The sequence below is a fragment of the Equus asinus genome, chromosome 5 (assembly GCF_041296235.1).
Source record: "Equus asinus isolate D_3611 breed Donkey chromosome 5, EquAss-T2T_v2, whole genome shotgun sequence".
Classification (NCBI taxonomy): Eukaryota; Metazoa; Chordata; class Mammalia; order Perissodactyla; family Equidae; genus Equus; species Equus asinus.
Window position 1 is genome coordinate 29,612,735 of NC_091794.1, and position 12,803 is coordinate 29,625,537.

Consider the following 12,803-nt stretch of genomic DNA (forward strand, 5'->3'; position numbering starts at 1 on the left):
ATATAAGTTTATTAGAACTACAACCTTTATGCTAATATTAGTATTTAGTAATCATGACTGTTAAGATTTTTATGAGTATTTAGATTTATCATTTGTCCTTCTGGGATGATTGTTAGGAATAACTCATGCATAGTTTTACCAATACACTTCCTATCAGCTAGTTTAATGGAACATCAAAATTAATATTGTATTAAAAGATAGGTAATGAAGTCAAGAATTAGATCTAATATTTTCTAGGAAACAAGATGAAAACCTTAAGGTTTACAAAATAAATATTAAAGATTAATGAGAAGATACTTTGACATTTTCTTAAGAGAAAAGAACATGCTGTTTTTAATCTGTCACATTCAAGGTCTTAACTAGCAATTTGGGAATATTTTATTTTGATGTACTTTACTGGTAAAATTCAGCTACTTACGACAAGAATAAGTTCTTGTCCTGTAGTTTAATTTATTCAGTTTGCATAATGAAATTAACTTAAAACTCACCCTGACAGAAATGGGTATCAATGGCCTTGAAACCAGAGCTTTTCTACAATTCCACAGCTGTGAAACTGATGGAGAAAGAGCGGAATCCTCCGCAGAAACAAGCTAAAGCTGAAAGAGAAAAACCTTTACTAGCTCCTCACAAAACCAAGCCTGATTTTAAAATTTTAAGTATTTTTTCCTACTAAGGCACTGTGGCCATTCTGAAATACCTATATATATATATATATGACTGGTAAAAATTTCTATGTATGTGTACGTATTCCTGGGAGGCAAAACTACCACTGGCAGTTTTAATCTACTGTCGCTTGCATGAGCTCCTTTGCTCAGAAGATACAGGGAAAATTTATTAGCTGCTACTAGCAAGATATAAAAAATGAAGAATTCTTAATATTTTCAAGAGGGTAAGGGAGAAAGAATGATTAAAAAGGAACAAAAAGTAGCTGTGGTTTTGTACCTCAGGTACTCAAATGCCTGGAATGATAAAAATCTCATGAATTAGGATTTTGATCCTTATGACAGTGAAGGGCTGATAACTTAGCTGTGTACTGACTACAGGGAGAGAAGGGGGTAAGAAATAGCAAGAAACTATCCATCAGGATAGTACGGGGAATGATATTGTTATAGAAGAGCAAAAATTGTTTTTAAAATCCCATTTACTTTTGCACAAGGTAACTCCAAAGTGGGCAGGAATAAGCCCTTTTTGGTGCTCCATTAAGTATGCCTTAATAAACCAAAGGGAAGGAGATACAGTCCTGTGAGTCATTAGGGGAAAGGGAGGAATAAAAGGGTTATATGGATAATCCAATAAATATTAGAAATATGAATGATATCTCTAAACCTGAAAAAAGGTTAGTAAAGTAAGCCTCAAATGAACATTAACCTTCGGCAATGTAGAAATTGACCAGTATTCACTATTAATATCCCTTAAACCATTTGATTCAAGAGCATACCGATAATCTTAAACCACATCTTAGAATCTTTTAATGGCAGATCTATGGGACTTCTTTCAAATTATTTTACCATTATGCAAAAACACTTAGGAAAAACTTGTAACTAGAGCTACATTCATACTTCTAACTAACACATCAGAACACAGTAGCTCCTTCCCCTTCTTTCTGTAACAAAGCTAAGGAACGGATGGCTCAGCCTAAGCATCCAATTTGTTGGAATATTTAAATGGTACTCGCCACAGCACACAGGACAGAGAACGCTAGAGCACCATTTAAAATAAGTTCTTCCTTGGTTTAACAAATCTACTTTAATTTAACCAAGTAGGAAAATAACTTATTTTCTATTTCTGCCTATATTATTCATTCACTGAAAGCTAAAAATATACAGGAGTTGATTCCACAGCCATGGAATTGAGAAAAGCCAGGAAATGACACTGAAAAAATAAATGAGTACTCAAGTATTCACCACCACCAAATGAGATAAGGTTAGCCAGCAGAATTACTGCACTAAATCATTATCTGTAATATTGGTTAAGTTCAATATCAGAACCTACAGGAAGCTAATTATATGACTGAATCTTTCATCCTGAGTAATATTTGTACATAACTTTAAAACTTTTCTGATCTAATTTACATAACATAACTAGCTGATTTCAAGATCTCAGAGTATAACTTTAAAATCATTACATTCATTTCATTTTGACTCAAAAAGTCTCTTTAGAACATTAACCTTGGGATCTACACTGTGGGATCATCTAACAGCCAAAAGCATATTTTTAAGAACTTGATTGCACCTATAAGCAAATATTTATAGAGATTTATGCTGACTTTCATTAGAATCTGTTCTTTAGCAACCAGAGTAATAGCAACTTTCCAATGTTCAATCTTTCAGCAGTCCACAGTGAAAATTTACTTGTGTTGACTTTATTGATGAATGTGGAAAAACTTTATGCAATGAATTTATCAAAGTGTATAAGAATGACTTTGCTCTAAAGTTAAACCAAAATAGTTTTCTTCTATAAGAAATAAGAACATCCTCTTCTGAACGATCCCAGCTAAAACAAATAAATGTCATTCTTTAAATAACTTAACATGGTCATCCACAGTAATCTTTTTCATTTTAGAAATGAAAACTTGGAGAACAAACAAATTGACAAGTTGGCTACAAACTCAGGATGATTCAATAACTGGATCAAGTAACCTGCAATTCACAATTCTTCTCTAAACAGAAATCCATGGGCCCTCGCAGATAATCTAATTTTCAGAAGATAAATTCCTATGTTTAATATTTTGGGTTTGTTTATCCATTCCCAGAAAGTTACATATTTGTATTATGTATCTTTCATATTTTTACTTGTCAAAAGTAATTTCTCATAATTGGAGTCCATGAATGGATTAAGGTGACATGATCTGGTAGAAATGGCTGATTAGTGTGAACAATCAGTAGCCCCCTTAAACCATCCATCACCTTGCGCTTCTGTTGGGCATAGCTCGTGCTATATTGGCCAGCGGCTCTGCGTGCTTCCTCTTCATGCTCTTGAATTTGCTGTTGTAAGAGAATGAGCTCACCAAGCAGACCCTGCCATGAGTTTACAATGAGGAGAAGAGGAAAATTGGGGAGGAAAACAATGTTAAACCAAAGGGCACAAGCAAGGAATAGATGCAAGTTAGGAAGGAATGAATGGCTTATAACAAAAATGGAAACTCATTTACGGACCTGTAGAGCCACTGTATAATTGCGCTCTGTACCACATTTCCATTTTTCCCCTGAGGAAAATTAGATGTCTCAGAAATATAAAACAACATAGTTTATAAAGTGAAAAGGCAAATGCAGTAAGTAACTGTTTGCTGAATAAAACAAGCCAGATATATAATATCGACATGTAGTAAGCCTAGACTAACTGGGATGCTCAAGGAAGGTGGTGCTGCAGCGCTGTCGTTAACTGAATTTCCTCGTCACAGGAAAGTCAAGAAAACAAACACTTCAAACCTTAGTTTTGAATTGCCAATACCAACGAGTGTATGCTCCTGACTTGATACATATGGGGAAGAAAGGAAAACATTTTTTGCACAGTGTTGATCTTTCAGGCCTAAATCTTTTAATTCTCAACCATAATTCCCATAGGACTGAAAGGGATACATCATAGCTTACTTACTTATTAAATTATTATTCTTAAACATTTTTTCTTGACATCTGATGTCTTCAATTTAAGATTACAGTCCCTCAAAACTATCAATTTGAGTTTTCGAGCATCAAGTTAATCAAGGTTTTACATTAATTCATATATTTTACATGCCTATGCACACAAGCTTATTTGACTAAAATTTAGGGTTTTTTTTCACAGATTGAAAAATGTTTTAGGTACTGTTTTAATTTTATACAACATCAAGGTTTGACTGAATTATCACTTTTTATCAGCTGTTTTGACATTAAGTAAAGATAGCCTCTCAAAAAATAAACAAGAATATATCAATTACTAAAGCAAAAGCACTATAAAGGAACATAATTAAGATATGTAGAAATATAGTTAATATGAAACAAAACCCAGTTTGGACCTATGCACAAAATAATCACCTTTCTGTGTTTAAAATTCATTCCATTTAATAATCACGAAAGGTTAATCTGGTGCAATTTTTATCACTCACAACGTATTCACATGTAGCAAGAACTAAAATACATGCCATTTTCAGTACAATATTTTTAACCGCTGGCCTATTAGATAACTGACCTTGAGAAATGTGAGAGAAAAGACACCTAAGAATTGGCAATGCCAAAGCCTAATATTTTCTCAATTAGAAACCTAACTAGGTAAAGTTCCAATGATTGAGGTCACTATTTAATTTGCACAATAGTGTTCAGGGAGAACAACAGGCTCCATTTTTACCAAGATATAAAAACAAACATGTTAGGGAAACTAACACTCATTAAAATAATCTAAATTAAGAGTTTCAAATAGCTTCAGAGCTTTTTAAAATTAACTGCCAAAAATATTTTTCTCTGTATAATAAGATTAGAAAGTCTCTTAAAATAAAATACTAGTTAACATTATATTCAAATTTTAATTAGTAGACTCACCAAGAGGCTTAATACCATAGTTTACTTTATATACCCCAAAGACTTATATAAACAAAAAAGTTTTCCAGAAAAGAAGTAAATACAAACAGAAAAGATAGTATTATAGTAAAGCATTTCAAATTAAGGGAAAGTATTAGCATATAATATGGGGGCGTTTATTTTGTTTGATTCTTGGTTTTAACATATTAGGCATGGCTTGATGAGCAATACTAGGTCTGAGCCCAGGATCCGCACCGGTGAAACCCTGGGCCGCCAAAGCTGAGCATGCGAACTTAACCACTCGGCCACAGGCTCCACTTCGGCAGCTGAAGCAGCGTCCCACGTAGCACAAGCAGTAGGACCTACAACTAGAATATACGACTATGTACTCGGGGGCTTTGGGGAGAAGGAAAAAGAAGATTGGCCAGCTTCCTTCCATAATTTTTCATTATTTCATACCTTTGCTTTTCATCAAGCAGAAAGAAAAGTAATTGAACTTATTTTTATTCACTTCGTCATTTATCATAATCACCCAAGTGTTTAGATTTCATACAACAATTCCCTTTTAAAGAAGGCTTCCTTTGTTGGCTTACACAGTAGTGTGCCTGTGCTTTAATTAACATACCACCAGTATTCTAATTTATAAAATGCCAAAGCAGTGAGAAAATATTCCACATTTCTTAACTGTGTTGGTCTATCAGGTACACGCTTCTTTTTCTATTTATGGCTTAAACACCTCTCTCTAATCCATTGCTTACATCTATATGCAAACTGTATGGCAAATATTCTAACATCTATTACATTACAAGAAAACACCCTCTTTCCTAGTGACACCTCACTTTCCTTCCAAGTCTGTACTGAAGCACTGTTATGTGAAGATAGTTGAAAATAACTGTTACCTCCTGAAAAAAGTAGGAAGAAAACAAGAATTAGACACAGAAAACACTATTCACTCTATACTATCCAACTAAAGGAGGTCACCCTTATCCAACTTTAGGCATCAAACTCAGCCTAATTACCAAGTGATGGGACACACAGCTTCTAAGCTAAGGCCGAGTGAAGTAAGGAAGAGGAAGAAATATGTGTATCTATTGTGCAAGACACACTCCTTAAATGGACAAAATACATTTTTTTCAATAAATATTTTCCCAAGCTCAGACATTTTTCTCAAGAAATAGCACATTTTTTAAATGACATATTATATATAAAATGTAATAACTTATAAATATCAATAAATAGTTATTGTAAACAACTACAGATGATATGCTCTCTTAACATCTCCCGGTTATTGTCAGTTTGACAGTGCAGCTCTCATAGTCTCATATTTCATGTACATTGCTCTTAGTTTTTAAAAAAATTATGTAGGATCAAGATGAGTGATAACTCCAGAAACCAAAATATCAACTGAAAATGCTGCGATAACCTAAAAGTTAATGGTCTGTTAGAAAAGATTTAAAATAATGTTGAAATTATAAGCCATTCATATGTGAGAAAATTTAAAACACTATATTTTTTAACAGTATTTTAAAATTTACTGCAGTGCAGGGTAATCCTGTTTGCTTTTATATCTAAGCACCTAAAACAAGGCCTGACACATTAAATATGTTACAGCCAGCACCTCGAGTCGGGATTGGTACATGCTTGTTGCTTGAATAAATCAAATTACAACCTTCTTTTACCCAATAATGCCAAATTTCTAGCATCAAATCCAAATTGAGTTTCCTAAAAAATCCTTATTCTATAAATAAGCCACGCATCAACCCTACAATCCATTTTCCCATTCTTCACAATCTCCAGAACAGAGTCCATAGACAATTAAGGGGAGAAAATTAATCAAAAATGCTAAAATGCTGTTATCTGATGAAATAACTCAAAGTGTAAGATAATAATGATCATTGTCATCATTATCAATAGAATCCTAATATCCATATTTATTTAGTTTTATTATGTGCCCATCTTGTGCTAACACGCTTTACATAATCCTCACAACAACCCTATCAAATAGAGTCTCCCCCCTTTATAAAAGAAGAGGAAACTTGTTCAAAGTAACACAGCTCAGAAAGTAGGAAGGGCAAGATCTGAAGGCAGGCAGTGTGATTCAAAGTCTGCACCCAATATCATCCCGTTAGTACTAAGGTCTCACTATTTTCAAAGTGCCTTTGACCCATCAGGTTCAATTCACATTTAAAAGAGGAAAAGGCAATATTCTAATACACTGAAAGGCATATTTAAATTACCCTTTAGAGAAGGGGCTGGCAAACTAGGTCAGCTAGCTGAGTAGCCCAGAGACCTAAAGGCCTGCAAACCTAAAACAGGCACTATCTGGCCGTTTAAAAAGTTTGCTAACTCCTGTTTTAATAGTTTTAAAAGTAATTTGGGTCCAGAAAAGAACTTTAAGAAAGTGAAGTCTTCTTTCCCCTTCCATTTAAAAAATATTCCTGACCACTAAACTACTTTTCAAATTTGAGTAATTCTGCTATTTGATTAACTAAAAAGAACCATTTTCCTATTTTTTTCCTTCCCAGTAATATATAGCTCTGCTCATATTTATAGCAAACTGAAAAATGTTTATTATTGGTTATTAGAAGGAAAGAAAGCTTTCCACTTGGATTATTTAACTTGCTCCAATTCAGAAATACCATATCCTATTTTATTATTTAGACAATTTCTACAAATAATTTTAAGAGAACAAATCAGTCTATTACCAATAGTTATTATCAATATTACAATTTCTAACAAATCCCATGTTCTAAATTATTAACTAAAAAAGTGTTATGTACACAGTTTATACTTAATGTTTCTTAAATGACATAAAAGTGCAGTATGCTTATTATTAAGGAATAAAATAAGGTTGCCTGCTTGGCCCTTCCATTTCCCCCCTGCAGACCTTCCCTTCTTGGCTTCCTCCGATTCCTCTGCTTCCCATCTACTACACTCCAGGACACACATGGTTTGGCTTCCTGGCTAAGAACTAACCAAGTACAGTTGCTAGTTGTTAGCTTAAGGAAACTTAAGTTTCCTGTATCTGTGGTTCCTTGATGGGCCACTTGTGAGAATTTCATTTCGCCACATTTTCTGCATTATTTGTTGCATGAGGAATCCCAGAAATGGCAACTGTACTTAAGCAGCACGGCTTCGTTTCAAGTAAGAACACCGAGTACATGTGCTACCTGACGTGCCTGTTCTCAGCGGCCGCCAGATACTGGAGGCCAAGGGGGACTCTCAGGTAGTCAGAGCAAAAAGACAGATCACATAAAATCTTTGGACTCAGTTTTGTTGGCATCAATCTAATTTATTTCCTTTAAATTAGCCTTTCTTCTGAGTTAAATCAACTAATTTTTCTAAAGAGCTCAGCACTACTCCAGGTGCTTTGAGGACAGAGCTTCTGTGATGGAAATAGCCCACTAAATAGTAAGAATGCAAGCCAAAATAAATAGTGTTTCATATGGCAAGTGTTTTAAACATTGAGAGTATAATTAATGGAACTAAAATGGTGATGGAAGGCTTCATGAAGGTGACAACTGAGCTGCGCTTTAAGGATGAGTGGAAATCAGGCAGAGCAAAGCAAAGAGATTTTAGCTGGGAGGTACAATACAACTATAAAGCCACACAAATAAGAACTGGAGCAACATGTGGAAAGGAAGAGCATTAACGTATTACTATTTAATAATTATACTTAAAACAGTAATACCATTTTTCATGATTTGGATTTTTAAAAGGTCCTTCAAATAATTTCTATAAACTCTAAGAGTGCTTGTCACCTACAGAATGACCATGTAAAAAGACCATATTCCTTACTTCTGTGAGATGTTTACAACCAATCAGAAACACGGGAGAACAAAAGCACAGATAATAAAATGTCTCATTTAGCAAATTAATTTTCACCAGAACACAACAATCCTACCGAATCTAAAATAGGAGATGCACTAAGTAGCCTTGTCTCCTATATATATTATGACCGATACACAGAAGTCTGATTTACAAATCAGATGAGTCCATTAATTCACAAAAACAGGCTCACTACTCCCATTGCCAATGTGTCTTCAGGTAGTTCTGAAGGTCTCTAGGTCTTAAGAATATTATTCAGTTCACACCAAGGGCTTTTTCTAACATTTTCTCCAGTAGACACAAGTTTTAAAATTTCTGATTAACAAAAAGCACTTACTAAAAAATAGATTCAGTATTTTTCCATTTTCTATTTATCAAAGATACATATCAGGACTTTTTATCAACATAAATAACTACTGTCCACAAACTGAATGGATATAAATCCAGGCAAAGTCAAAAAAACCTGATGTTTAGTTAGCCTGTGCAGCATTATGTGGAAATATATGCTTTTGGTAGACTTTTTGAAGACCTCAATTACCACTTTCCACACCACCTAAAGTCCAGTGACCTCAGACAGGGAACCAGAGGTAATCAGATCACCGCGGTGTTCATTCTGTCTGACCCACGTCAGTCTGACACCTATGGTCCCTCAACTCCCCGTCACTTTCACTTCTGCTGACTTCTGAAAAGTCCTAACTGTTCCTCTACTTGCCGACACTTCTCCAGATGTGTTCTCCTACTACAAACGACAAATCGTGTTTTCAGTTCTAGTTGTAGGAATGTTTTTAATTTATTACTACTTTTTAAAAATATGACTTTTACTTTTACATTTTGCATAGAGGTCTAGCGAGAAACTTTGGTACAAACCAGACAACCACTAAGCTAAGGCATGACTGCTTCAAACCCTGAAACACCATTTTAAATCTGGGGCTCTCAGACACCAGGCTGAACCAGTCGAAAAGGTATCAGCTAAACTCTGGATTATTGCCCAAGATTATTGCCCACATTTTCAGACTTGATGTTTCAGAGTAATTTCAAAAAGCCTACGACTAAGCTAAAGTCTCTCCTTCCATACTTAGAATAAACCAACGATTTGTAGACAAGTTTCTTAAAATCAGCTTATTTGCATCTTGTCTGAACGGTTTATTATTTTTAAGTATTACAGGTAACAGTCAAGCCTTGCAAACATACTGCTGCATGTTAACAGAATTTAACACCACTAATTGAGGCTGGAAATAGTTTTTCTGTATACTAAAGTTTTATACTAGCATTTGCTACAATTCGATTTAGCCTGTAATGAAAGCAGCTTAATCACAACTCTAGATTTAGTCTTTACAACAAACAGTTGGAAATGATAATTGGTGAGTTTTTAATGAGCAAGACAATCACCATAAATTAGGAAAAAGTTAAGAGGAAATAGTCTACGAGGGCGTTTATCTTCAAACAACAAAGGAATAAATTATAAAATAAAGCAATATATTAGCTTTCGTGTCTACTGTATAAAATAAAATCTGTAAATATAATTAAATTTCTGGAGATCCAGTCTCTTGCTTCCTCTATATTGCAGATCATTTATTGATTATTCATTTATCACCTTAACAGGATTTTAAGGGAATTATCTGCGTCAGGCCCTGAAACAGGTTTCTCATTCACCAAAGCCATATCTGAGAAGAGCAGATGTGCAGACCTCCTCCCTTAACTGATCTAGGCAACCAGAAATCTTGTCACTTGAACACCACACTACAGTAACTATAACAGAGGCTCCGTCTCCCCACTAGATTAGCTCCTCTCTGCACATTAAGTTCACCCGCATTAAGGGCTAAGGCCTTGCTTCAACAGAAGCTGTGCATAATAGGCAAAATTTCTATTCAAATTTTTCTGTGGAGTAGCCTGAATAATAAAGGGTGTCCCTTGGTTAAAATAATGCCAATGGAAAAGATATCAAAAAAGGTCAAGTTGAGAGGCAAATACACATGCATAAATATACACGTGCACACACATTTTGAAATATGTTTTCTCCAAAAGATCAAGTTAAAAGGCAAAAGAAAAAAATCTTTTGACATATAATTAAAACTTGGAATATCACATGAAAGTTCAAAGTTGAAGGAGAGGGAGAGAGACAGAAACCTACACAGAGGTATTATTTTCTTCCTGCTTGCCAAATAAAGATAAAACTATTTCCTTTCAATATATTAAAACCATAATAACCTTCAGAAGAAAAGCTACATATTCCATATTTAATTTTAAAATGTTCATAGAATAGTTTTTCCCAAAATCTATTGATCTAGATATTATTTTTTTTAAAAACTTTCAAGGAATCAGTTATCTCAATCAATTTCAAAAGATGAAAGTGAGGATTAAGAAAAAGGTTAACATATGAATATAAATACAGAGCAATATATACGTTATTCTACATCAGTGATTCTCCTAAAAACTCTCATACAGATTTTATTAATGCATGTGTTGAAACCTACATACCCTACATAATCCCGTACATCATTTTGTTGACTAGCAATGTAACAGAATCAATTTATCCCCTAATAACCCATTTCCTATTCCCTTAATATTTCCCCTAAGTATATGCCATGAAACACTAGTCCCTAGAATATACTTCATGGAAAAGGGTTCTGTTGCTAAATAAATCTGGAAAACTCTGTACACTTGACTTCTCTTGGAGATTCACAAGGCACACGAGTATACTAAGGACTGAGAAATCCTAGGGAAAAGAAAAGAAGCCTGCTTATTTTATTTTTACCAGTTTTTCCCACACATATTTAACAACAAAAGCCTTTGTTGGGGACAATCCTTGAAATTAACATTTCACAGAACATATCTAAAGGAAACGGGTTTCTCCAATTCTATTTCCAGAACCGCTGCACAGTACCTTGCATTCTGCACCAGGATTAGTTAACAATGCGTCTACTTAGCTGCTCTTTTATGTTTGCTCCTCAGATGTTACCATTTTCAGATCTTCCATAGGTCAAAACTTAACATCTTTCAAGATTACCTACATGAAGAATTCGCCTTTATATTTACCTTCCTATAAGGCTTGTCACTTTCAGATCCAGGATCTGTTGCTCTAAATGCGGTTTCTCCAGGTGAACCTTAAAGATAAACATGCAATCCTTTAAATCCTCCAGTGATATCAATAGTCTCAACTAAATTTCAAATTACGTCTAGGCAATTAAAAGGTAAATGGATTTTTTAAGAGAAAAAAAAAAAATCACTTTTTTTTTTTAGGGAAAACTATCCCTATTTTAAGGAACATACTGGTAACCTATGCAGAAAATTTAGAAAAACTGTAACACATGTCTAACCTATTTTCTAAAATGTCACTGAAAATTGCAATAAAAAAATAAGACAATCTTTGGTAAGGATTATTTTACATGAGAGTACTTACAGTTTGGCCATATACCACCGCCATTACAGACTACATACAATGAAAAATCAAATTTAAAATGTCAACTATGACAGGACAGATGAGACAAACTAAAATTACTTTTCATTTTAATTATTGAAAACAATCAGATAAATTTCAAGAAAATATTTTGGTTAAGCAAACTTTCTTTTTAATAGCTTTAATCTTATACTATAGATACATATATTTAGGAATTTTAGTTTTACCACAAAATAATTATTTTATTATTTCCACCTAGAGAAGAATGAATTTGCCCAATATAGTTCTGGGGTTTTAAAATTCAGCATAAGCAGTATTATAAATTTGGTCTGCAATTTTATTTGCAACTAGTTTATTAGAAGCATTTAAAAGGCATGTTAAAGGTCAGCAAAAATGTCTGTTTACACACCTAACAAGAGAAGTAGGTCAGAAGCTCCTATGACTTCACTAACCAATTTGTGACCTGTGAAAAATCAGCAAAAAGGGAAATAAAAATGTAAAATTTAACAGGAATGAGCAAACAAAGATGTCTGAGATCTCAGATTTATATCATGATAGGGCAGTAATTGGGCAAATACACCAGGATCAATCTTAGTAAATTCTACTTATTATGGTCCATCATAATTAAATTTGTTCTTAAATCACCAAATTGGCTCTAACTAATTATGAAAAGCAAACACATAGGAAGTCTCATCTACTTGTCAACAACAAGTGATATTTCTTCCCTGACTGACTAAAGACTAAAGCCAAGTTTAAGTTCTTGCATATTTTCATTTTATTGGGCTAAACAAAAATTAAAATCACCACAGAGGCCGGCCTGGTGGCGTAGTTGTTAAGTTCATGCATTCCACTTTGGCAACCTGGCGTTTGCCAGTTTGGATCCTGGGCACAGACCTAGCACCGCTCATGAAGCCATGCTGAGGCAGTGTCCCCACACAGATGAACTAGAAGGATGTACAACTAAGATATACAACTATGTACTGGGGCTTTGTGGAGGAAAAAAAAAGAGGAAGACTGGCAAAAGATGTCAGCTCAGGGCCAATCTTCCTCACCAATAAAAAAATGTAAAATCACAGAACAACAAA

General features: G+C 34.1%; 1 protein-coding gene across 4 annotated transcripts in view; it reads right to left on the bottom strand.

Annotated features, from left to right (window-relative positions):
- OPA1 (OPA1 mitochondrial dynamin like GTPase) overlaps nt 1–12,803 on the bottom strand; it is an 84,253-nt gene that overhangs the window by 61,319 nt on the left and 10,131 nt on the right. The window contains exons 5-7 of one of the 4 annotated variants that reach the window (XM_014843403.3): nt 12,128–12,181; nt 11,358–11,425; nt 2,907–3,017 (exon numbers count right to left, since the gene is read on the bottom strand). In XM_014843403.3, the coding sequence (XP_014698889.2) occupies nt 2,907–3,017; nt 11,358–11,425; nt 12,128–12,181 (233 nt within the window). The remainder of the gene's footprint in view (nt 1–2,906; nt 3,018–11,357; nt 11,426–12,127; nt 12,182–12,803) is intronic. The other 3 variants (XM_014843405.3, XM_014843404.3, XM_014843406.3) reach the window with 3 other exon arrangements.